Raw genomic sequence first — 27,227 nt, 5'->3', positions numbered from 1 at the left:
GCAAATGACATATCAGATAAAGGGCTAGTATCCAAAAAACTTACCAAACTCAACGCCCGAAAAAAAATAATCCAGTGAAGAAATGGGCAGAAGACACGAATAGACACTTTTCCAAAGAAGATATCTCCAAATGGCCAACAGACACATGAAAAGAGGCTCAACGTCACTCATCAGGGCAATACAAATCAAAGCCACCCTGAGATACCACCTCACACTGGTCAGAGTGGCTAAACTGAACAAATCAGGAAACAACAGATGCTGGCGAGGATGTGGAGAAATGGGAACCCTCTTGCACTGTGGGTGGGAATGCAAACTGGTGCAGCCGCTCTGGAAAACAGTGTGGAGGTTCCTCAAAAAATTAAAATAGAGCCACCCTATGACCCAGTAACAGCACTACTAGGAATTTATCCAAGGGATACAGGAGTGCTGATTCATAGGGGCATACGTACCCCAATGTTTATAGCAGCACTTTCAACAATAGCCAAATTATGGAAAGAGCCTAAATGTCCATCAGCTGATGAATGGATAAAGAAGATGTGGTTTATATATTCAATGGAATACTACTTGGCAATGAGAAAGAATGAAATCCTGCCATTTGCAGCAACGTGGATAGAACTGGAAGGTATTATGCTGAGTGAGATAAGTCAGTCAGAGAAAGATATTGTATGTCTTCAAATCATATGTGGATCTTGAGAAACTGAACAGAAGACCATGGGGGAAGGGAAGGGGAAAAAATAGTTACAAACAGAGAGGGAGGGAGGCAAACCACAAGAGACTCCTAAATACAGAGAACAAACTAAGGGCGGATGAAGGGGTGGGGGAGAGGGGAAAATGGGTGATGGGCATTGAGGAGGGCACCTGTTGGGATGAGTACTGGGTATTGTATGTCGGCCAATTTGACAATAAATTCTATTTATAAAAAATACATACCCCAATGTACCAGTAAAAAAAATAATAAAAAAAAAAATGAAACAATGACCACAAGCCTCCAAAAAAAAATTAAAATTAAAAAAAAAAACTGTTTAAAAAATTGTCATGGTAGAGAGGGACAAAATTTAATCAAATGTGGTTGTCTGCATTCTCTAGAGACTTTCTTTCCTTTCTGTTTTTATACGTGCATCCCTGACCATGCTCTGGCCATTACCTCTTTTTGGCTACAACCAGCTCTAATTACCTGAGCTCCCCAGAGTGCTCCTGAAAGATATCATTTCAAGACAGCCTAGGCTTTGGATTAAGTGCAAGATACAGAATGGTCCTCATAATCAACAGGTCAGAAGCAATGGTGCCAGAAATTTTTTTTTTTTTTTAAGTTTATTTATTTATTTTTGAGAGGGAGACAGAGAAAACGAGCAGGGGAGGGGCAGAGAGAGAGAGAGAGAGAGAGAGAGAGAGAGAGAATATCCCAAGCAGACTCTGTGCTGACAGTGATGTGGGGCTCAAACTCACAAACCGTGAGATCATGACCTGAGTCGAAACGAATAGTCGGACGCTTAACCGGATTGAGCCACCCAGGTGTCCTGGTGTCAGAACTTCTTAATTGTTGGAAAGGAAAATTTCCAAAACCTATTAAGGAAAAAAAAATCCTTCCACAAATAAGTCCTTCGGTGGTCCAAAATTCATCGAGAAGTTGACAGTCTTCTGGCTAGGATGTTATTTTCCAATGACATGAAAAACAATGCACACATACACACCATTTTCAGTTTACCTATTTCTGTGGCTAGTTCCCAACATGATCTGGCGTCTTCTCTCTACTTAGCTCCAGGTAGGCAGTTGGATGAGGAAAGACGCTAAAGAGGCTGTCATTGCAAAGCCTGGAAGGCAGACACTAAGGATGATGGCAAAGGAGGCCTTCCCCGCTTTCCCGTATGAACACATCACCTTGCCAAGGAGACAGGTTTCAAAGTCAGATGGTCCTGTATGCAAATCTGGAATTTACCAGCTGCAAGATACTGGACAAGTTACTTAAGACCTCTGATCTTTAGTATCTTCATCTGCAAAATGGATATATCACATGTTTATGTATTGAGCACCAACACTGCCAGGCTCTTGGCAAGGCCCCAAAGTTACAGAGAGAGTAAAAGGTGGTCCACATACACATAAACAGATAGCTTCGACTGCATGTGAATGAGTGTAATGATGAAGGAAGGCAGACGATTTGCTGCAAATTAAATGAGATAATGGTATGCAAGGTACCTGGCACACTCAGGAAAGATTCTTCTGATTCCCCAAGACAGATCTGTGCATCGAGATTTACAAAATGTGCTAAGATTCTGGCTCAGGGAGAGGCTGACCAAGGAATGATTCAGCTGGCTGTCAAGTATTAAAGTGGTTGAAACGGTATATAGGTTGGTAGGTATGTGGCATTAAGGAGAGTCCCTTCCCACCCTTTCAGGGACCAGGCACCTCCCCTGGCCCAGCCTTGCCTGGCTCAGCTTCCTTCCCTCTCTTCTGGCTCAGGTTAGTGGGGGACAGTGGAATGGGAGTGGTTTTTGGATAGTCAGGCTTCTTAGTTGCCTGCAAATCACAGTCACAGACTCTCCTTCCTTATAAAAGTGAATGCTAAGATGCAGGGAACAGATTAGACATCCGCACCAAAAAGAACACTGGTGTCCCATCTAGCACCTTCTGAGAAGAGTGTTACCCTTTGGATAAAGAGGGGGATGGTGCTCCTTGGCCAAGAGCCTACGTGAACTCATGAATTATATATCTGGGAGCTTTTTTACATTCCTCTTCCCTGCTGCTCTACAGGAACCATATTAAATCGAGTTACATACCTCAGGGAATTGCTTTGAAACACACGGGTTATTTATCATGTTACACTGTTATAAGAATTTGTGAACCTTACAAAGAGAAGCCTGCACATGTGTTTTACCACATTTTTATATCTCAATGCCTGTCAACTTTCCAACTTGTCCCAGGCAGGCTGTTCAATTCATCCCCTGGTCACAAAATCATTTTCACTCTTCCTTCCTCCCCAAACTATCTTGTCCCCTTTCCTCACTAAGCAAAAATCCATCCTGTTCACAGCCTAATTTGGGTTTCTTTCAAGTACCTCTTGATGGCTTCCCTTTTGGGCATCCCTCAACCCTATCTCCACTTCAGAGGGGTTCATTACTGAAACCCTGAAGGGAAGGGAAGGCTATGGATTTTAGATAAATTGCCAGTGCCTGGTGTCAGCCCAATTTATGGCAGTAAGATTACAGTGAAGAACAAACATACTGCGGTGGACAACCTGACAGCAGCCCCATGGTGTCTGCCTCCTGGTGTTCAGGCCTTTGTGTCACCTCCTCCCTTGGGTGGGGGTGGGACCTGTGACTTGCTTCTAACCAAGAGAACACAGCAAAGGTGATGGGATGTATGTGAGTGCATATAGATAGCTATGTTACATAAAGCTGTACTGTCTATCCCATGAGGAGCTGCTGCCCCTCGCTGGCTTTGATGAAACAAGGGGCAATGTTGGGGAAGGCCACGTGGCAAGGAATGGAGGGAAGTCTCCAGCTGACAGCCAGCACGAGCTGTGGACCTCAGCTAACAGGTGGCAAGAAACTGAATGTTGCCAACAACCACATGAGCTGAGAAGCAGATCCTGCCCCAGTTGAGCTTTGGATGAGACAGCAGCCCCGGGAAGCACCTTCACTGCAATCTTGTGAGAGTCTGAAACAAAGAACCCTGCTAAGCTGTGCCCAACTGCTAGCCCACAGTGACTGTGAGATAATGAATGTGTGTTGTTTTAAGTTATAACCTGTGTAGTAATACTGCTATGCTGGAATAGATAACTGAATATACACACAGAGGAAGAGAAAAGCACCCTCTGGCATCTGTGAGCCCAGCTGGCACTCTCAGCAAAGCCTGGATGTGTGGGAGCCGGCCTGTGCATACTAGGTCTTCGTGTTAAACATAAACAATTCCAAAGAGTGTCAACATCACACAAGGTCTTACAGATACAGGTAAAAACACGACCACTCTGTAATCACGTCTGAGCATGGACAAAACCTGATCACTGTTCAAACCACAAACATGACCAAACATCCCCCTATACCAGCTAATAGGAGCATACAGCTTTAACCTTGATTCGTTCCCACCTTTCTAGAATTTTTTTCGTCCCTCCCATCTTACTGATACAATTTATTTAGACACTCCTTTATAGAACTGCCCTTCCTTAAAACATCCAACACAGAGCAAAGTCCTACTTTCTTGGTCCTTCCTCAAATCAGCTAAAGTGAGCCCGAATTCCATAGTAAGTTTTTCCTAATGGCTCCTTACTGAGATGCCATTTGGTTCCCCACTGGTGAGCAGTCTCCCTCACTACCACCAGCAATAAACCTAACTGTTCAGTGACAGTTGTGTTCCTGGTGGTCTCTGGTGGGAGGACATTGACAAAACAAGAGCAAACAAATAAAGCAAACAACATCTACAACAAAGTCTTTCTATGAAAGTTGCATTAAAAACCCATGCAAAGAAGCACTGACTTGGGGGGGTGGGGGAAACAGGAGAATCCCACCCCCAGACATTCTAAGCCATTGTATTGGCTGTCCTGCTCAGAAGACTCCTCACTTGGTGGGAGGTGGCCACCTGCTGTGTTTACAGTAGGTAATAACTCCCAATTTCGGGAGACATCCCTTCCCCAACTACATCATCTGTGCACAATCACTTGAGAAGAATATTGCACGGCGGGTCAGAGCAGAACTAATTTGTCGTCAAGGCTCCTGAGACAGGGAAAGCAAAGCTGGATGCTTCAACAGACATCAACGGTTTAGGGGGATAGACGGAGTACGGCTGGGGAAGGAAGGATGTGAAACAATGCCCTGTAAATCTGATTTTACCGATACTACATCTCCGCCAGACCAGAATCAGTTATGTGCAAAATGATTAATCACTGTCTCCCTGAAATAGTCAAGGTCCTGCTGCCCATTCTTAGGAGAGGGAAAAAAATCTAACACTGAAATATGACTTTCAGGCTTTAGTTCATTCTATACACTTTTAATAAAGTGGAACAAAAAATTTTGCCTTGGGCTTGGTTGAGTTATGGGGTTTGTCTCCTAAGCGGCAAAGCTTATTCCTCGACCCAATCACCAAACTGGGCCCAAGTTATAAGAAGCCTGGTAGAGGAGAAATGCCTGTGCTATACCTCCGGCATCGATTTATCAGATGCGATAATCGCTCTGAGAGACAGGTTTTCTCTTTATATGTATAGAAAAATAGGCACTGCAGAGGAAAATTTACTGAGCTAACGGGCAGATGCTGTTGGCTTTGCGTGGCATGCATGTTTTTGACAAATGTTGCTGATGAATTACAACTTGACTCCATCAATGCTGCGAAAGGGTGTAGGGGCAGAGAACAAATCCTTGAGGCATCACCTGAGGCAAAGATGCCAGCCAGGCCCCCACATACCTTCTCCGCGTACTCGGACACAATCTGCTTGATCTCTGCGGAGCAGAGTCCCACGATCTGGCCCACGGAGCTCGCGGTGAGACGGCTCTGCAATCACAGGGATGGGGGGGTGTGTAAGGCCATGCCTTGTCTTTCACAGAACTGGAAAATGCTCTGAGTAGTATACCAAAACAGATACTATTCCCTGGGGGAAAAGTACGCTGGCTTTTGTCTAGGCATTCATCAACAAGGAAGGGAGAAAACAATCCTCGGGACAAATGTTAAGCCCTCTCTCTACCTCCTGAGTCATTCAACTGTGCCAGATTCTCCCTGGTCCCCGGGTACCTCTGGAAAATCATTCCTTACCTCACACACCCCATCTCAAGGTGTCTTCCTATGCGTCACTGACAGAGCCTACAGGGAACGTGGAGGGCTTAGGACTCAGGGAAAAAAGAAGTACAAATGGGAAAGAAAGAGGAATCTCGGAACTCCCCAAATATCTCTTTAGTGCCATAGGCCTTCCCTGGCCTAAAAAGGAAGGATCCTTTCAAAGCCCTTGGTTAAACCTTTTGGACAGGCCTTGAGGTCTGGGCAGACCAACTATAAATGCAGTATTCTATTTTCTACCTAGATGGTGTGGGAAGGAAACAGAAAGTAAGGGCTCTTCTGGAATGGTTGGTTATGGAGAGGCAGGGCTGAACCACGGCTCTTCTACAGAAGCCCTTGGGATGCTGTCTCAGCAGGGACATTCCACTCTCACAAGGGTCCTTCAAGCCCCACAGAGGTTCCCGTGGACAGCGACACTATGTATTGGTAAAAAGCTTCCTAAAAGAAAGATCTCAAGGAAACAGGAAGCACTGAGTGCTGAAAACACAGGGTTCTCTTAAAGGTGGTCCCTCTGTAAGGAGGCCCCACAGAACAGCGCAGGGCAGTTCCAAGTCCCCACCTCCACACTGCGCCCTCCCCACACAGTCTCCCCTCACCTCTTCATTCGCCATGGCGGTCATCTTGGTCATCAGTGACTGAATTCGCTGCTGAAAGAGGAGTGGGAGAAGTAGCAGTGAGTGGACCCGACTGCATAAGACTTCCACAACATGTCTAAACAGATCTCTGCGCCACAATCCAAGGCTTGTTTTACGTGATCTGTTATAGTGAGCCTTACGGGGCAGGGGCAGGAGAGGAGGGGGGTGAGAAAAGGAAACTGGAAAGGGTGTGACAGGCCAGCTAACAGCAGGTGACCGAGGGAGGCAGCTGGCCATTTTGCAAAGCTGGGGATGAAAGGGAAATTTCTCCCCAGATGATTTAAACAGAAGCCTCAGGGGACTCATGAGGGCCGCACACCTCTTCCGCAGCTTGAAGCTCATCTTCTTCCTGAGCATCGGCTCTTTCTGCAGCCGAGAGCCCCGCAGGGAGTGTCGTTTTCTTGTCCTCGGCCTGGAAGTGAAGATGCAAAAGTAGCTGAGCACTCGAGATGAAGACTCAGCAGAGAAAGGACAACAATGCAAGGCACGAGTCTGGGAAAGAAAGCACACGCATCTGGAAAGGTGTAGCAGTCCCTGACAAGTGGAAAATCCACAGACCTGAGCTTCCATTTCAAATACAGACCGAGCAGGCTGAGCTCCAGGCCTTGGCCAATGCCTATATCCATTTCTGAACTGCTTGCTGATTAAATTCCTATCAGGTCGTACACATTTGCCAGCCTTATACTTTGACAGGGTCTCTCCCCTACTTTAATGCCTTCGAGAGTAAATCACTGCCGAACAGAGTGCTTTTTTCAAACTGCCAGTTGAGACCCATCAGTGGGATATGAAAGTAACTTAGCAGGTATGACCAGCATCTATATAAATTGAACAAAAATAATAGAACAGGACATATCAGAGTGTTTTACATGTAGTAAAGGGTTAACTTTTGTTAACAAAAGGGAAGCTTTTGTTTTTGAGGTGTCTGCGCGTGGGTACTGAAATCACGATGAAAAATAGGATTCTTACTGCCAAGAAGCAGTCAACGAAGTTTAAAAACCTCTTGGGTGAAGGATAAAAATCTAAACTGCTTTGCTTGGTGATTAAGCTTCATGCTCCGGACCCAGCCTCAGGCTCTAAATGTACCACACTCAAGACACTCGGATTAGATGCTGTTCCTCAAACATGGGCTGGAAGTCTAGAGTGCCCTGTTTTAATACCATCTCTGCCACCCATCAGCTGGGTGACCTCAGGCTTACCTTCTCTGGATATCAGGGTCTTCTAGGGTGGAAAAAGAGAACTGGTCTCAGACACCCTTCTCAGACCATCCCAGTGCTAGGATGCTTTTCTACGACATGCCCACAATTGACCCCAGGGAGCACCGTGAGCTCCTATACAGTATATCTACACACGTATCCCCTGCTTTTCAAAGTTCACATCAGGCCACTTTGCTTTCACAGAAGACCTACGTGAGTACCTGTTGTTGCTAACCAAAAGAAATCTGAAAAGGATTTTCACTTTTACAAAAAAAGGTGGAAGTGAAACCAGTTTTCGGGGCTGGTTTAGCAGTGAGCCATTCATTATGGAGGCAGCGCGTGCCCTGGGCAGTGAGTGAGGCCCACCCAGCTCCCGCCCTGGGACTGACTCTCGGCATCTCAGCATCAAGCTGCCAGAGCTCAGAACTGTATCTGAACATCTGTGCTTCATCTCAATTTATTTTGTGTACCTGTTAGCGAGGTGTGTTCCACAGTATCAGAGAAGCCTACGAGAGGTTATTTTTTTTAGGTGTAGGAACACTCAAATTTTTTTTCATATAAATGAATGGCAACTGCTTCTTTGCTTTACTCCATTTTAGCTTATAAAAGGCTTCATACATATGTTCTGCTTTATGATACTGGAAGAAACCTGTATCTATAGGGGACAAGACAAGCCCAAAGTGAATACTATTTAACGGGCATTGCATGATTTTTCCAATCATAATTAATACATCCAATACCCATACGCATAGACAATTTTTTCAGACTAAATTACATATCATATCGAATGTACACATCAAATTCTTATTCTATATCGGACACTACCTGACATTACTCAACTCCAGAAAACACCTAGCGTCGGCGGAAACGACTGTTGAGTTGAATAAAAACACAAATGTGAAAAAAAATAAATAATGAGAAAACAAACAAAAAGGCATCATAATCAGACCATGACTGATTACTAATGAACTACTGCTACAGATAAAATAGCCATTGCTTATAGATATCTCTGTGATGGGTGATTTTATATCCTTTACATTTCAGCCTTCACAACAATGCTGTGAGGCAATACGATTACCGCCCTTATTTTGTAGATGCTGTGAACTAAGGCACGACAATTAAGTACATTGTCCAAAGTCACACAGTGGAGGGATTTGAAACCAGCCAGTTTGGCTTCAGAACACATGCTCCTGGTCACTATTCAGGCCCCCTGCTGACTGAGACAATTCCTACATAAAGCAGAGGGAGGCCGGGAGCCAGGGAAGGCTTCCTGGAAGGACTGAGGGATGGGGTTCTGGACAGAGGCAGGGGTGGCAGGAGAACAGAGCTGAGGGAGTAAGTGTCCCATGCAAGACTATCTGGGTGTCTGATGGGGAATGAGGAAAAAAATGGTATCAGTAGATCTTGAACTACAGGACTCTGCTTTTTAAGAGGCCACTGACAACATTAGTTAGTGCTTTATTTAAAAGAGTGATTAAGGGCAGAGACTTTGATGTCACACAGACCTGGGTTCAGATTCTTATTGTGGCAAATTAGGAGCTTGCGTGATCCTGGACAAATCAGGGAGCCTCTCTGGGCCTCAGCTTTCTGACCTCAGCTTTTCTGAAAAAAGGTAGCAAGCATCTTCCTCATAGAGATGTTCAGGGAAGTAAGTGAAACAAATACACGCAGAGCCCTGAATAAAGGGCCTGAAACACAGTAAAGGTTTGGCACTGTAAGACTGACATGACAGCCCTGCAGCCAACAACTGAAGATCATCAGGAAATATCTGAATTAAGAGAAAGTTTTGAGACTGCTTTGTGAAGTTAGAAATCCCCTGTTGACTTACCTGATTTCTCCACGCTAGGTACTAGGTTGTCTTAGGGCAGGCCTGTAATATGTGGCTGTGTTCTAGCTCACTGCGAACATCCTGTTCACATCTGTCTAGGGTCTCTCTCATCAGATGGGGAGTGCTCAGGGCCCTGGGAATGGACTTCATCGTCACACTTTTGGAGTTATCAGAGTGCACGGAATTGCCCCCGGGGCCATGACTTCCAGTCACCTCTCACTTTGAGCCCTGCGATGAGGCTGCTGCCTCAGCTCCCCGACTTGCCAAGGTGGCTGGCTGCAGATACAAGGGAGGTGCGGTGGCCAAAGGCAGCTGGTACATCCCTCGTGCGCCAGGCTGCCCAGCGACCAGAGCACGGACATCCCACTCTTGCTAGGCGGGCAGCCTGTCAGTGTCAGACAGGGGGGGGGGCACTTCCATCTCTCCAATGTTCTCTCCCATTATCTATGCTTGTCTTACCTTCTCTGTTTTGCTCTGGCGGCTAAATCCATATCTCCTGCAGGCCACAAAAAAGGGGAGTTCAATTACTATTCAAAAGTCACACAAATTTGGTCAAATGCATTTTGGTTGGAGTTTTATACGCAAAGTACCGAAGAAAATTTAGGCCATATAATAACTGGAGAAAATGTTTTAAGTGCCTGAACCAGAAACATGTTCCACTCTTCTTGAACAAAGGGCCAGCCATTCTGTTTGTCATGTGAATACTACCAATGGCAACTCTCAGAGGGTACAGTATTTTCTTTAAGTGCAACCATTACTCTTTGAACCAGGAGCTGCATTTCAGATCCACGGTTTAAACTAAAAGCCTTAAAACTTTCTGTACAAACAAACGGGAGTGTGTTTGCTTGGGCTAAGCATGCTCTCTAATGGCTACATTCAGAATCTGGGGTCCAGCCCATTTTTCATTCTCAAACATAGTCCAAGCAGGATGTCAACAGTGTTATGCGTTCACTTCAGGCAACCTTAAATTCAAAGAAACTCAAAAATGCAATTTAGTTTAAATTAGTTTATTTTTAGGCTCTTTTTTTTTTTTTTCTGTTAAGCAACACTGCAAAATCCATTCAACCTAAGACAAAAAGCATTATGCAAAACACCCTACCTCACTTACCTTCCGAATAGGTTAAAAGGAAATAAAGTTACACGCAGCCATTTAAGAGAAACCAATCAAAGACTCCTGCTCTACCTTTACTGACACCGTGCTGACGCCACGTGTTGGTCACTGGGTCGGTACGCTGGCCTCCAGCCCCACTGTGTTCCCGCTCTTCCTCCCACCTCCTATCTGGCTTCCAGTGGCCTCATCCACACGAGTCAATGGCAGGCCTCTTCCCTCCTGGGCATCCACTGCCTGACGCAGAGCTCTGCACACCCTGGGCTGTTCTCTTCCTTTCCTATTCACACCCCGCACCTCAGCTCTCGAGCTACCTCCTCCCCAAAGCATCCCCCACGCGTGGACACTCTGCCTGGGCCAATCCATCCCACACCTGTACATGTTCCTCCACCTCCCAGAGACAATCATGTCCAGCTGCCTGTATGCACGTGTGCATCCATTTCCCAGAGGGCATGGGAGCCACTTTTACATTTAGTATGTCTAATGTAGAACAAATAAACTAAAGGTAAGTCGAAGAAAAATGCAGAAATCAAGAAGCCAAAGCATCACCTGGTCTTGCAGTAGGTTGTCATGTAACTGGAGAGACCAAAGAAAGAGTCCAGGCCGGGCACAGTGTGCCCACTCATTAGGCAGAACTCTGTAGGCCCAAAGTGCAGCAGACTGAGGCTAAATTCTGAGTATCCACACACACTCTCTACAGGACCTTATGGCAAATCCTGTGAATTGGTTTCACGATATCTGTGCACCCTCCCGTACTGCAGAGGCTGGAAAACAAGACTCTATTTTCTACACTCCTGTGCACCTAGGGCCTGGAGTGCTATGTAGGCTCCACCTGTCAGGTGCACTTACTGGAGATCTGAACGTGCAGCAGCTACCTGAGGAGAGAGGGAGGGTATGAAGGGTGTGTTGTATGACTGTGGGTCACACCGATACCCTGGTTGGGGGCCAGCAGCTGTCACAGTGGTGTTCTGATTTTGGCGGAAGTGTTGTGGTCTCTCTGTCAGCAGCTGTCGTATCGGCTTCCTAACCCCACAGGCCACTAGCTAGCTTCCTGGTGGTGGAGGCAAGAAGCAGCATCCTTGGAGGCCCAGTTCTGATGTGCTACTTGGGGAGTGACCCTGGCTTGGCCTAGGTCCCACCTCTCAAACCTTCCCAAGGATCCATGTAGTCAACCTCTTCTGCTGAAACTGGCCAGAGGGTTTAGGTTCTCACCTAACCCCAGTGAACCCCGGCCAACAGAGGGTCTCACCAAAGTTTCCCCCTCCTAGAAGTAATCCTGCACCATGGGTGTTCCTTCGTTTTCCAGGCCTTTAGTTCATGCAGACCCTTAGGGCAGAAGACATGCTCTTAGGCAGACAGCCTTCATCGAAGGCCCCTGAAAACTATGGATTTTCCAAATGAAGCAGTAAACAACTAAATGTGGGAGACTGGACTTCTAGGCTCCTTCTACTCCTTCATAAAGACAGAGGCTGTGGGAAGGCCTTTCTGACCACCCAAAGGCCTAGGTTAGGCCCCACAGGTATGCACTTCTGTGTTTACACCATCAACGTGCTCATCTCACAGTGTGCGATAGTTATGTCTAATCCTATAACTCTGTTGAACTCCTTCAACAACAGTGCTTCACTCATTTTTTTTAAATAATTTTTTAAATTGAGATATGACTTGTATAACATAAAATTTATCATTTGATACTATATACTTCAGTGATTTTCAGTAGATTCGCTCTTTGTACAACCATCACCACTATCAAATTCCAGAAAAGTCCCATCACTTCAAAAAGAAACTCTGTATCTATTAGCAGTTAGTCCCAATTCCCCTCTCCAGCCCCTGGCTACCACTTACCGATTTTCCATGTCTACGGATTTGCCTATTCTGGACATATCCTATAAACTGAATTTTATGCGGCCCTTTGTGACTGGCTTCTTCACTTAGTATGTTTTCAAAGTCCATCCATAGTACAGTATGAATCAGTACTTCACTGCTTTTTATGACTAGGTAATATCCCTTTATATGGATAAACCACACTTTGCTTATCTATTCCTCGGCTGATGGACAATTGGGTTGTTTCCACTTTTTCGTGAACAGTGCTGCTATGAATGTTCACAGACAGCTCCATCAGCTTTTGTATCCTCAGCACCTAGGACAGCTCCTGGCACAGAGTAGGTACTCAAGAAATGTATGCTGAATGAAGAGTCTGGCTGATTTTTCTAAAGCCCTCCTTCTCCGTGTGACATGGTGACACTGCTTCCATGACAAAAGCTGTCCCCAGATGCCTATTAATTCCTGTCTCATTATGTTCACTGGTTGAGAGGTCTCTGGGAGACTTCCATGTTGCTTGAGCTTCACCAAGAGAACATGGTATCCCTTTATGGCCTATCACCCCTCAAAAAGAACAACGGGATGCTTCAACTTATTTCTACAAAGCATTTACTTCTCTTTTATCTTTCATAGGTATGCTGCTCTCTCCTCCCACCTCCCTCTCCTCTTACCCTGTCTGCCCTGCCCTTGCCTCACAAGTGTCAGTCTGATCTGTGCTGCCACATGCTTCAATTTGTTTCTGCCTTTCCCTCTGTTAGCTCTGACCAACCAGCCCTGCTGATGTCTTACACTGTCAGCACCAACAGAGCTCTGGTCTCTTTTCACCCACTTGACTTCCTCACACCCTACACCTTACACTTGATCTTTAACATCAAGGATGTACACCTTCTAGAACAGCATAGTCTGAAAAAAATATAATGAGAGCTAAGTATATAACTTTAAATAAGTAGGTTCACACATTCAGGTTATTCCAAACAAACTTGAACTTTTTCCAATAACTAAATCAAGCCTGAGTCTTTCAGTGCTACTTAATTAAAATTAAAATTCTGTTCTTGAATCACATTAGTCATATTTCAAGTACACAATAGCCACATATGGCTAATAGCTACCATACTGGACATCACAGTTCTAGAAAACAAACTAACCTTCAAAAACAACTGCCCCAGGGCAAATTAAGACAGGTACCAAACTATGTGAAATAAAACAAGGGCATAAAAAAGCTCTAAATACTAAGGGCTGTGGGCCCTGTTCTTTGTTCATTTCACAGGTATCTGCTTAACTACGAGCGGTCACAGGCCTTACCATCACAGAGGATCCAAACAGGTTGGGAGAGACATGCCATATTTCCTTTACTAAGTACAGAATAATTCAAAGCAACTAAAATTAGGCCTCAAATGGTGTGGAATAAGCCAACACCAGTATTCTAGTGGTAGTGCTTCCAAATTACACTTGCAAGTTGTTAAAAAGAGAGCCATGGGCCCAAGGTGGAATCCCTCACCCCTGTGAACAAACCAAGACTTAACTGCAGCTTCAACCTCTCTAGGAGTGGAATTTTAACCCAATCAGGCTGGAATCTTCTGGTCAGCACCAAAGAGGTAATCTGTCATATGGACTCTCCCCATCTTCCAGAAGAAGATGAGGTAATCCACTTAAGAAGATTCCCTCCTTTCCCCCTAAAGGAAGGTGACCTTGCCTGAAACAATCCTTTCTTTCTAAGGATTCCTAATAACTTCTTGCCTTACCTTCCTTCCTATAAAAACCTTCCATTTTGTACAGCTCTTGGGAGCTCATCTCTACTTGCTAGATGGGAGGCTGCCGGATTCATGAGTCACTTAATAAAGCCAATTAGATCTTCAAATGTACTCCGCTGAATTTTGTTTTTTTTTTAAACAAAGTCAAATATACCGCACATAAAATGCATTTCCCCACAGTGGCAGTTTTAAAGCATGGTTAGGTGTTTTAATTTAGCTCCTAAAAGCTGATTGGACCCATAATAAAATTGAAATATTACAGACTTACAATTTTAAGTGTAAAGTCAAAACCACGAGTCTTGTTTTTCCAAAGCCATAACATTTAAACAAACCTATCCAAACATGTTTTTAACAGGCACACACCATCCTTAAGGCCTTCAGCATGGGTGACCAGGCTCAAAGTTCAACTTCATTTTAGTGACTGAGAGTTAAAAAAAGGTGGAAGCAGCTGGAATGTTGACCTCCAAGCCACTGTGGGCCCAAGCTAATGAGTAATCTTCAACCCCAAAGAGTTTCAGACCTTCTAACTCCAGGAGTCAAAATACTTTCCCTCTTTTCAAAAGGTGAGATAATGAGGAAACTAGAGGCACTGACAAGAGATGGGGGTTCGGATTCCCAGGAGGGGATGAGCAATTAAGGGGTGCCACGATGTTGATACTCAAGGGAGAGACAGGATAGAGGTGAGTGAGTCCCAGGACCAGTGAAGGCCCGGCCTTGCCTGACTGGGGAAGGGAAGGGAGAGTGTGCAAGACTTCTCAGGCTTGGGTGAGGGCTCGTGGTGGGGTACAGAGCACACAGGAACAAGGAAAGCTGAAAGGAGAGTCACGTTTGGATCTACGGGTCATATTCAAGGGCATCTGAGAACTGAAAACTGCTGCTGTTGACGATGATTATGGTGATGAGGATGATGAGGGCAGAGCCTAACAACTGACATTTACTGTTTCCCACACAGGACAAACTATCCAAAGCTCTTCACATTTATATTCTTAACGTAATCCTCATTTAATGGGCCAGACCTCCATGGAGGGGATGGTACTGACAGAACCCCCGAGGAAAAAGTCTGATAGCCAGAAAGGAGGGGAGGGCCTTCCCAAGGAGGGGGCATGAAATGCACACTTGCTGGGGCTTTAAGTTTTTTCCAGTTTGCCCCATCAGTTTTAATAAGCACTCTCTTTGTTCAGTGTCAGACCAAACAACAAAGACTGGGCTTGTCTTTCTAAAACCAGGAGCCAAACTTCCCCTGGAGGTTCAAACAGTATTTGTAGATAACGACAATGGCACGCTTTTGGAGTCCCAACAACACCTGAGTTCAAGTCCCAGTGTGAGGCTCTTAATAGTTGTTAAGAGTAGTTAACAGTGGACTTTGGGCAAGTTATTGTTTAAATTTTCTGAATGCTGTCTTTACCATTCTCAAAAGAGAAAACTGAGCTAACTAAACCATCAAAATGTCCTAAGTACCCACTTCCCCACCTCTCACGAACTCACCCTCTCCTCATCAGGAAAGCTAAAAAGAAAGCAAAACCATCCTTCTCCTAAAAAAATAAAAAAAAAAATCATACTCCTTCATCAAATACCTACCCTAAGCTTAGAACACTGAAGTCAGTCTAACTCCACCGACAGGAATTAAGATTGATAGGGACACACTCTGCACTTTGTTACTCCAAGTTTGAGGAGAGTCACAAAGAAAACCTGTGGATTGCTCCCTTCCCTAAAGAAAGCCCCGCCAGACTCTGGGCAGGGATGTCCTGAAGTTGCCCAGCCATCATATGATAAGAATGACTACCCTCTACAACACATGCAAAAGAGCCAGTTTAAAACTGGGATTTTCAAAACAAAATAGTGAAATGTCGTCAGCCTGGTCGCGGTGAGGTGGACAGTTTACTGAATCCCTGACTCCTTTACACGCCCAGGAACGTTTGGAGCATCCATGACAATGGAAAACATGAAGGTATCAACAACAGAAACCATGAAAACCACAACATTCTTCTGAGTATTCTTTGGCTCTGGAACATGTGATACCCAGGGAGGTGGTCTCTCCAGCTCTGGCTCCCCCAGACTCACATGCCTACCTACACTGGGGCGTGGCTGCAAAACCCCATCACGGTGCCCGGGGCCTGCGACCTGCCAGTTGCTTAGGGCCCAAAACTCTGAAAGGGCCCCACACCTGGTTGTTGCTGCTGTCTTGAAATTCTTAATAATTAAGCCTTATCAATAATGATTAATTAACAAGGGGCCTTGCATTTTCATTTTATACTGGGCCCTACAAACTATGTGGATGGTCTGGTGGCGCCTGACTCAGAAGAGGGATTCAATTCACAGCAGCAACTGGTGAGCCGTGGAGCGGCCGGCACACCCGGCTTAGGGCCAGAACAACACCTCCCTTGGAATGGAAGGGACCGGCTTCCATCCTTCGGAAGAGGGACCGGACACCACACCACCCCCTCAACGACAAAGAGGGAAAGAAGCGTGGCAAGTTCTTCTGAAGTGTTTTTCCACTTGGAAGGTGGAGTGTCTATAAACCAACGAAGCCTACTTTCCTTCTCATTCTCTCCAGCACTAGTACTGGAGCACTGCCCCTCCAGAGGGGGCGGCCATGAGACCGATGTTCACTCAGAGAGGTGCTCGAGGCAGAGCCGGCTGGGTTAGCAGGCAGAGCAGCACACGGCAACCACTCCCAGGGCAAAGAAAGGAAGCACAAGGCGACATACTCACATCAAGGAGTCAGCTACCCTAAGTAGAAAACGCAGGACATAAATGAAGGTTAATACCCAAGGTCAACCAAGAAACTCACCGAGGAGAGCGCTTCTTTGTGAGTTTTTAAGTAAAAAAATGAGGACACACGATAACTGGTTTTGTAAAACATTAGATTATTAAGAAGTGACACAATACTTCTAAATTCTTCATCTTCCTGCTCAGGACAATTCCTCACAGGAAACTAAAACTATTATTCTAACCCTTCGAGTAAAACCACTGTAACCGTTCGATTCTTTAGCTTACCTAAAGATTGTAACAAATGGCAGGGGTATGACGGGTGGCCCACCCCCAGCCTCTGCAAATACCGCCAGCCCCCCAACTCTGAGGAGGGCAGAGACAGGGCACACAGTTACACGCAAATTTCCGGAGGGGCACTGCAAAGAAAAGGCCTCCACCACCATCGTCAGGAAGCTACCCACAGAAGCGTGGGAAAAAAGTCCCCGGTGATGGAAACCTCGGACCCAAACCGGTAAACTCAATCAGGTAAAAGCCAACCAAATTAATCTCAATGAAGCAATCCAAATCAGCTTTTCTTTTCAATGGTTTTATAAAATAGACACTTCAGATTGGGTCCCCTTTATTACCTGCCATATTCCAAAAGCGTAGCATGGACTCGAGATTCTTCATCCAGCAGCTCTCCTGCTCCCTGTTGGCGTCTGTATTTCCGACGGGGCTTGTAAACATCCTAAGGAGTGGGTGAGACAGAGGACTTACTGAGTGTGAGAGGGCCCTCCTCCTGAACTGGCCGCTGGGTGCATCCCGGCCGGTCAGGGAGGCTAGTCTTTCCCCATCGTGGCGAGTATACCCCTCTCCTGCAGGAGAGCCGGGGGCGCTCAGGGAGGCCACCCTCAAGGAGGCTGCTCCTTTGATGTGCACATAGGTAGCAAGTATTTCCACTCAATATATTGCCCCTCAACTTTGTTTTCACTTGGTGGGTTTCTTTTGTCCTATGGCATTTTAATACTTTATGTGGTCAAACGTAATCATTTTATATCTTACTTCTTATACCAGGGATTGTCAAAAAAAAAAAAAAGTTCTTGTATGTTACTTGTATGGGTTATATTTAGCCTTTTAAACTACTCAGAAGTCTTTTTCCTGAATGGAAAATTAAGAATGCCAACATCATCAGTTTAATAGTCTAGCCTTCCCCTGATCTGAATGGCATGCATACGTATACCATGTACCTGGTGTTCCCCTCTTCTATTCCTCCTGCTTTAGGAACCTTTATCCTGTCTCCACTGTTCTTTTGCAAATTTCCCGGCTATTCTTACACTTTTTCTCTTCCAAATGAATTCTAGTAACAACTTGTCAAGTTTGTAATAAAAAGCAGTTGAGTTTTGATCAGAATCACAACAAATCTACAGATTATTTTGGAAAGAACTGACATATTTATAATATTGAATCTTGCCTTGAGAAGCAAGGTTTATCTCTCTATTCAGATCTATTTTATTCCTTAACAAAATTTTCCAGAAACAAAACAAAACAAAAACACAAATTTTCTAGTCACTGCGTATCCAGACCTTTTCACCACCCGAGCCACAAACCAGTTCAACAATCACAGGTGTGTATGTTAACCCAAAATCCTTTAAACAAATTCCTCAAGTGGTCAAGGAGATTTCAATTCTTAGACTCTAAAATAGCAGAGGAGTAGATATAAACCCTTCAGCAATACATATCTTCTTTACAAACGTGTTGAGGTTTATCCTCAAAAAGTGTATAAAAAAATAAAATGCTCTATCAACTTTCACTGACTTGTACAAATGTGGAAGCAAACATAGATCTATTTTGTGTAGGACACATCCTGAAACTACACATATGTACATATATGCCTCCTAAGCAAAGTACGTGGTATGTAGTAGGTGCTCAATTAATGCAGGTCTTTACCTCCACCTGATTTAGCGTTTTGCCCCAGGTGAATGTCCTCCTTGACTGCCAAGCTGGCAGCCAAATCATATCTTAAAATATGCTCAGGCCGGGGCGCCTGGGTGGCGCAGTCGGTTAAGCGTCCGACTTCAGCCAGGTCACGATCTCGCAGTCCATTGAGTTCGAGCCCCGCGTCAGGCTCTGGGCTGATGGCTCAGAGCCTGGAGCCTGTTTCCGATTCTGTGTCTCCCTCTCTCTCTGCCCCTCCCCCGTTCATGCTCTGTCTCTCTCTGTCCCAAAAAAAAAAAAAAAAAAATATCTGCTCAGGCCTCTGAACGCAAGCAGGTGAATATTTATGCCAAGGAAGGTATTCCAGTCGTTTGTCCCTGGATTTTTTTCTCCTCCACCACCAGACCTCATCATCACTATCCTCGACCTGGACATCACTAGGACAAGCATTACTAGCAGGCTGCTCCATAGACTGGCATTTTTATTCCAATTAGAGTCGTTCCTCCCTTGATATTTCTGGTTAACTTTAGTACTGTACTTTTTATTATGAGAAGTTTCAAACACACAGAGAAACATTCTTTTGTAAGACATACTATATAATCTTAACAGTTTTGTAAAAAAGGAACAAAATAGGGTCTGGGATGATGCTGGAGTGGTTTTCTTATAACTTGCTGCCAGAAATAATCCCTAGTTTGCTCCTGCTGTCGACATGAATAGGAAGCTATGAATAATGTAAAACAGATTTATGGGGAAATGCAAAATATAATGAACCCACATGACGTCAGTTACTGCCCATGATTTAATTCTCACTGAGCTCTACTATTATAGCAGTACTATATAATTGAGCTTAACTGCTATCTTCCTTAGTTACCACTGATAGAGTCAAGGACCCAAGACAGGAAATTGGATTCTTCTAAAAAAAGGGCTGACTCCAAAACAATAGCATACCGAAACCAACAGCTACAAGGACCTTTTATTCTGCCAAACAGTGACAATGTTGGCCTTTGCATAATTATTCCTTCTACTTAAAAGCACCATGTCATATACCGCTCACCTCTTGCATTTCATAACTACACTAAGAGGTGGAGGCAAGGCAGATCCCATTACCCTCACTTTCCTACTGAAGAAGCAGAGATTAGATAATTTGTCCAGGATCTCTGAGACAGTACTAGGTCCCCTGGCTGCTGGTCCCAGGAATTTTCCAGTGCACTGACTTGCTTCTGGTGGGCATTCCTGCCACCCTCCAGCCATCTCAAATGAGCCCTCTCATGACACCATCATACACCTGAGGCTGCCACACAGGTCATTACGTGGTTTGCTTAAGTGACAACGACCTAAATTTCAGGGCAACTATAGAGAGCTATTGCTAAGTCACCCTTTAAAGCAACAGGGAGTCAGGAACACTGATGTCTAGCGTGGTCTCTGCCACTAACTGGCTCTGTGACCTTGGGGATTTCCTTCAATGGGCCTGTTTCCATATCTGCAAAATGAGGACTGAACTAATAGCTCTTGGACAGTCCCTTGTTCTCCGTGCTAAAGGACACATGAGCCGGGTTAAAATATTAAAGTGACTCTTTTGTAAAGCAGAGAACTCTTGTCCTGTGAGAGTCACATATTTCTACCTTACGGGTTTGGCTGTAAGTCACTGGGTGAAGTAACTCCCGAGTCATCTCCAAAAGGCCGGGAAGGGAAGTGGAAGAGCACAACACCGGGGCAGTGTCTGGAGCAAAGGCCTGATCACTGCCCCCTCAGTTACGGCAGGTACCTCCTTTATGGAATACCGAGCAGGCAGCGAGACACCCCCACCAACGTCTATGGTCAACAGTTCCAGTGGGGGCCACACCCAGGCCAGTAGGAAGTGACATCCTCCTGTCTTGGGTCTATTGACCTGAACACATCATCTCAGGGCTCACCAGCCCAGACCAACTCTCACAGATACACCTCAGCCCAGGAGCCCCACAGACTAACTCTGGTTCCGCCTAACGGGGCTCCACAGAGGTCTCCACCATCAAGGGCAATGTCCTGAAAGATCCTGTAGGAAAAAGTTATTGTAACTGGGACAAATATTTTTTTTTTTCATTCTCATGTTAATAAAATAACAGAACAAAACCCCTGGGTACTGGGTGAAGGAAATGGGAGACAAATGGATGGCGACCATTTCTGGAGAGAAACATGTCTGCAGGGAGGAAAGTTAGCTGGGGAGGTGGAATCTTCTCCAGACTCTGTTCCTTTTCTATTCTCTTTCACTTGAGCTCTGCTCTGCTCCTTGGGGACCAGCACACATCCCACCTCAGGGCTCCCTGAATCAAACAATATAATTTGCTGGGTAAGACTAAGGTCACTGCACTAAATAAAGGAGCCAAACGCAGCTTCTGCATGTTGGTTCTTAGGTTCGTGTTCCTCACAGCAGGCCGAGGCCGACTGGATCAGGAGTGTGCCAGTGCCAAACTGAAATTTTCACGCATCCCGTTCTTTTAAACACGGCCCAGACGAGCAGATTTTTAGCCACTGACAGCCTATGTTGCATACTCCATAAAACTGCATTTGCTAACCACAGATTGGATAGGCCCTGGAACTGTAAAGACCCCAAATCACTGCTGCCCTTCAGAGATCTCTGATGCAGATATTCCCTGTGCTGAGTGACATCGCCAAGGCACACAGACAATCTCCAGGATCCCCTGGGGAGTTCCCTTGCTCCCTTCCCCTTCTAGATGCAGCCCTGGAGCCTAAAACTCTGGACAGTGGCTCGCTGTGAGGGACTGCCCTCTCCTACAAGCAAACCTGTCAAAGCATCACTCAAATAAAGCTTATTTGTGCTGCTGCCCCCTTACGGTCGTATCTTTTTCCTCGATGAGACCCCAAATTCCCTTAAACCCTTTCTTGGTGGAACATCACTGCTTTTACCTCTTCTCCTACGGTGTGGTCTGGCACACAGTGAGTGAATACATGCACAAGCAAGGTTTTAGCCCTAACCCCATAACTTACCACCCGTCTGACTTGGGGCAAGTTACTTTAACCTATGTAATTTTTCATCTGTAAAAAAGGTATAAGTAGAGTTATTGGGAGGTTTAATTATTTAATAGTATCTGACACACAGTAAGGGCTAAGATATACATTTGTAACCTACGTATGAATATATATTAATAAAATGTACTAATACTGTTTTACGTATGTTGCCACATTTATATTGTACGTGCTGAATGGAAAGGCCTTCCTCACAGCATCTCCTGTGGTAGAACTCAACACGTGGGAGTAGTTACTTCAAATGACATGGTCTCTTAGGTGATCCGATAAGTTCTGCAAAGCATTTTCTTTCAACTAGACTGGAAACTCTTGGAGTCTTCTCCCCAACCCGCCCCCGTTCCCTCTATTCTCAAACAAAATTCTAAACATTACCAAAAAATGTTCAGTGAATAGTAAACATTTCTTGGAACTTCAGGTAAAAATTCACGGTACTCTTTACTCAGGGTTAAGAGAGAGGGACAGACCTCACTGCACAGAGCAGGTACTTCAGGAATACGAAGGCTGACAGCACAGAAAAGGAGGAAGCAAGCCACACATGAGCACAAGAAGTGAGACAAATGAGCGATTATGTTATGACACGACAAAGAGAAGGTGGTAAGGGGTAACCTGTCCTGGGTGGCAATTGTTTTGTTTTTTTACGTGCTTTGAAAATATTACCATCAGCAGGCCTTCTAGAAAGCAGCTAGTTAAAGGAGGAATGGAGAAGCCAAAAAGGAACACATCTCAAAGAGGAAAGCCAAAGAACTGGGAACAATCCCCAGGAAGAAGAACAATGAGGCCAAGACAAAGAGAGAGAACCACAAAGTGATGAGCTCAGAAATTCACGTTCACAGCAGTCTTTCTGCCTGACAATCTGCCAAGAGGTACAATAGCCTTAGGCATAAACTTTGACCCAATTCCACTTCGTGAAATGTATCCTAGGTTAATAAAGATAAAAGAAAAAAATTAGCTATGAGAATGTCCTATATAATGGCCAAAAGAAAAAAAAAGATACAAACTAAGCTAGTTAAATCAGTACCACACAATGAATAATCTACAGCTAGTAAAAATGATGTGGAGGTATATTTATTGGCATGCAAACATATTCTTAAGCAAAATTATACATTCTTGAGCAAAAACCAAAACAGAACGTAAAATATAACGCCATTTTTAGAGAACTCTAATTCTCTCCATTGATATACATATTTTATATTTCCTACTTGGAATATAGGTCAGTAATTATCCCTGGATGGTGACATCATGGTGACTTAGTCTTTGTATTTTTTCCCATTTCTTAATTTTCTATTATTATTATGAAGGTACCAGCACAAAATATAAATAAGCTATTTTAAAACAAAAAATCATGCACAAAAAAATGGCTGGGCTACATAACCAAGGACAATTGCAAAAGATTTGGGCTACATAACCAAGGACAAATGCATCCTATAAGGATGGCTAAGGATAAAAATAAGCTAAACATTTTGAAAAATATTAAAATATATTTTAATAGTTATTTTTTTATTTTTTTAATGTTTATTTATTTTTGAGACAGAGAGAGACAGAGTGTGAGTAGGGAGGGGCCGAGAGAGAGGGAGACACAGAATCTGAAACAGGCCCCAGGCTCTGAGCTGTCAGCACAGAACCTGATGTGGGGCTTGAACCCAGGAACTGCGAAATCATGACCTGAGCCGAAGTCAGAAGATCAACCGACTGAGCCACCCAGGCCCTTTAATAGTTATTTATTAAAAAGAGGTTATAGCTAAGTACGAATACGTCAAAGCCTGCTGGTTGAGGGAATATGGTATTATGTTAGTAGATGACGAAAAAAACCAACATGATAGTCTCCACTTGGCAGACATTCTCTAGCTGGACACAGGCTCTTCTAGTGGAAAAGTCATAGTAAATGCCCCCATAGGGGACTGAAGAGGTGATGGGAAAGCACCCAGCCAATCTGGATACATTTGAGTCTTTGGGACTTAGATGAATAATATCCCAGAGCCCTGAAATAAGTCAGGAACATTGCTGTAAAATTGGTGCCAAAAATATGTGGGAAGTCAGAGTCCAGGTGAAGAGAGGAAGCTGGAGAAGCACCATTGCCTGTCGTGTTTGAGGAATCAGATGTGAAATAAAAATGTGGCTGCCTCTTCCTATTTTGCAAATATGTAGGGAATTTGTTAACTCTTTTGGCTTTGAATTTCTGATTTTTAAAATCAAATCAATGATAGGGGTGTCTGGGGGCTTGGTTGAGCAACTGACTTTGGCTCAGGTCATGATCTCATGGTTCGTGGGTTCGAGCCCCACATTGGGCTTAGCACTGACAGCGCAGAGCCTGCTTCAGATTCTCTCCCTCTTTCTCTGCTCCTCCCCTGCTCATGCTCTCTCTCTCTCTCTCTCAAAATTAAACATTAAAAATAATTTTTTTTAATGTTTGTTTATTTTTGAGACAGAGAGAGACAGAGCGCGAGTGGGGGAGGGGCAGAGAGAGGGAGACACAGAATCTGAAACAGGCTCCAGGCTCTGAGCTGTCAGCACAGAGCCCGACGCAGGGCTTGAACCCACGAACCGTGAGATCATGACCTGAGCCGAAGTCGGACGCTTAACTGACTGAGCCACCCAGGCGCCCCAACATTAAAAATAATTTTAAAAATATAGAAATAATAATATGTAACTCCCTGACTGTTGGTGAGAAGTTAATGACACAATGCTTGTAAGATACCTAGTTAGGTGCCAAATACACAGAAGGCCCTCAATCAGTACAGGGTGGCTAGGGACATATTTTATAAAAGGCTGGGTCCAGAAATTAGGCACCCATTGTTTGACCTTATTTGAATCCTTAATTTACTATTCACAATTCAAATTTGGGATTCCAGATTCGTCAATAAGTAGTAGGTAAGAAAAACTGAGGAGGCATGTGAAGGGCAGTGCCGGGAAAAAGGTGGGCAGGGAAGGAAACACGGGTCAGAACCCAAGACCTGCAAAGAGCCACACCCCTGGTAGTCTAGGAAAGACTTCATTCCCTTCGCGAAGGGAGACATTTCCCTTAGAGAGAGTGACAGTGAATGAAAAACAGCAAGCGGCTTCATTTCTTATGTGACTCACAAGGATAAGCCAGGGACAGACACTGCAGCCCTGGAGTCTCTTGTAAGCTTCTGGAACTCTCATTTCAAGGCAAGGAAGTGAAGAAGCACTTACAGAAGTGGTGGGTGGAAGGGATGGAAGTTAATGGCAAAGGAGCTCAGCTAAGAAACCTACGAAGACAGCTTCCAGAAGTGAGAGGTATTTTCAATAGATAGGCGAAGAAGCAAACCAACAAAACCCAAAGTTCAGCTCTGGCCATCCATCAAACTTCTTTATCATTCCTGCTACAAATGTATGGACAGTCAACTGAGGAGCAAATTCACACATAAAAAAGGAAATAAACTGAGTATTATGAAAGAGACTTGCAAATTTTTCCCATTTTCCTTTATCTTGATATTATTTTGTAATTAGCTGCAAACAGCACTGTATCTAGAGGCCCACAGTTACAAGACTGGGTTTGCATCCTGGCTCCATCATCACCAATGTGACCTTGCGCAACTTATAACCTATCTGTGCCTGAGCTTCCTCACCTGTTAAAAACAAGAAAAAATACTACTACCTCAGAGGACTGTTGTCAGGACTGCGTAGGTTATATATAAATGCTTATAACAATGTCTGGGTACCATGTATTTGTCATTATCATTACCTCCTTCAATTCTATGCAGTCCTATTACCAAGCAGAAGACGATTTTCTTTAAAAATTCCACTACAAATGAGAGGAGGGGAGAATGTGTCCCCAGAGGCCTGAAATGTTTAGTGGGCATGATGATGACAGGCCCAACTTCGTGGGTAGGACGACAGACAGCTATGCTGGCCTTTCCTTCACGGTGATAATGCCGAATGAAAACTGTACTGTTTCTCACTCTCTACCCAGGGCTCAGAGTGAGATTTATATAAGAAGATATTCAATTAAGCATTTCGGAAATTTTACTTTTATTTACTGTTTTTGAATAAGTAACGCACAGACTTGGTATTAAGCCCAGATAGTACAGGCTTTCCAAGGAGAAGAGCATTTCCCCTCCTCTCCTGCTCCTGGCTCCCCATTCCCTGTATGGGAGGTATGCCATTACTTGGTTCTTGTACCTCTCCAGAAATGAAGCATAATATAAAACAAGAAAAAACAACAGCATATCCAACAAATTATTAGTTTTCATGACAAATGCAGTTAGGGGGAATCTTTAATCGCCTACAAAACTCTATATTGGTAAGCTAAAAAAAAAAAAAAGCCCACAAAATTGTATTTAAAATAGGACTCCAATTCAGTTAAAAATGCACATTAAAAACATGCAAGAAATATGTCTAAGCTCCAAAAGAAGCTGCTTCTGTGTTGTGAGATTAAGGTTCTCTTCCTCTGTATCTAGCAACCTTTATTTAATTTATTTATTTAATTTTTTTTTAATGTTTGTTTATTTTTGAGAGAGACAGAGCTTGAGCAGGGGAGGGGCAGAGAGAGAGGGAGACACAGAATCCGAAGCAGGCTCCAGGCTCTGAGCTGTCAGCACAGAGCCCAATGTGGGGCTCAAACCCACAGACCATGAGATCATGACCCAAGCCAAAGTCAGACGCCCAACTGACTGAGCCACCCAGGCGCCCCTCTATCAACCTTTAAAAAAAAAAAACCAAAAAAAACCCAAAAGACTTTGAAGGATGCTCTAAACTGAATGACTATTTCATAACCAGGAAAAAAAAAATTACTCTGATGTCATATCATATCCTCTTATTATTATTATTAATACTGCCACTGAAACCGGAAATAGTACCTGGCTTTAGCGTATAACTATCTTGATGGTATTCTACTCCTTCCATTTCCAAAATGGAATTGTGAAAAAGATACAAATTACAACTATAAAGTGACAAAGACTTTCTTTTTTTTTTTTTTTTTAAAGTTTATTTTTGGGAGAGACAGAGACAGCGCAAGTGGGGGAGAGGCAGAGAGAGAGACAGAGAGAGAGAGAGAATCCAAGCAGGCTCCATGCCATCAGTGCAGAGCCAATCCGGGGCTTGAACTCACGAAGCTGTGAGATCATGACCTGAGCTGAAACCAAGAGCCGGACGTTTAACCAACTGGACCACCCAGGTGCCCCAAGGCTTTCTTGTTTTAAAGGAGCACTTCATGTCACCAAATGATTGTTACTCTTTTTAGAGCGATCACCTTGGAAGACCACACATTTATTCTTAAAGTAGAAAAAATAAGTAAAAAAACGCTACCCGTTATTTTTGGAAGAAAGCAAACAAACCCCCAGGCATTGTGGCTTCATTCCCAGCAGCTCAGGTAGGAAGGCTGGGGCTGGGGTGGGGTGGTGGCACTGATGAGGTTCTACTGGGCTCTGGCCCAGAATATTCTGAAAAGCTCTTCTCAGCCCTTGCAAGCAGAGATCCCACGGTTCTCTGGGCATGGAAGCGCAGAGTGGGCATGCGAGTACAGATCCC

General features: G+C 44.4%; 1 protein-coding gene across 4 annotated transcripts in view; it reads right to left on the bottom strand.

Moving 5' to 3' along the window:
- Positions 1–27,227, bottom strand: part of CCDC93 (CCC complex scaffolding subunit CCDC93) — a 97,772-nt gene that overhangs the window by 49,721 nt on the left and 20,824 nt on the right. The window contains exons 7-12 of one of the 4 annotated variants that reach the window (XM_040474877.1): positions 17,429–17,529; positions 16,803–16,820; positions 9,873–9,909; positions 6,712–6,804; positions 6,354–6,404; positions 5,392–5,478 (exon numbers count right to left, since the gene is read on the bottom strand). In XM_040474877.1, the coding sequence (XP_040330811.1) occupies positions 5,392–5,478; positions 6,354–6,404; positions 6,712–6,804; positions 9,873–9,909; positions 16,803–16,820; positions 17,429–17,529 (387 nt within the window). The remainder of the gene's footprint in view (positions 1–5,391; positions 5,479–6,353; positions 6,405–6,711; positions 6,805–9,872; positions 9,910–16,802; positions 16,821–17,428; positions 17,530–27,227) is intronic. The other 3 variants (XM_040474878.1, XM_040474879.1, XM_040474880.1) reach the window with 3 other exon arrangements.

The sequence above is a fragment of the Herpailurus yagouaroundi genome, unplaced genomic scaffold (genome assembly GCF_014898765.1).
Source record: "Herpailurus yagouaroundi ecotype Mexico unplaced genomic scaffold, PumYag 140, whole genome shotgun sequence".
Classification (NCBI taxonomy): domain Eukaryota; kingdom Metazoa; phylum Chordata; class Mammalia; order Carnivora; family Felidae; genus Herpailurus; species Herpailurus yagouaroundi.
Note: the sequence above shows the minus strand (reverse complement) of the source record. Positions and strands in the feature narration are given on the sequence as shown.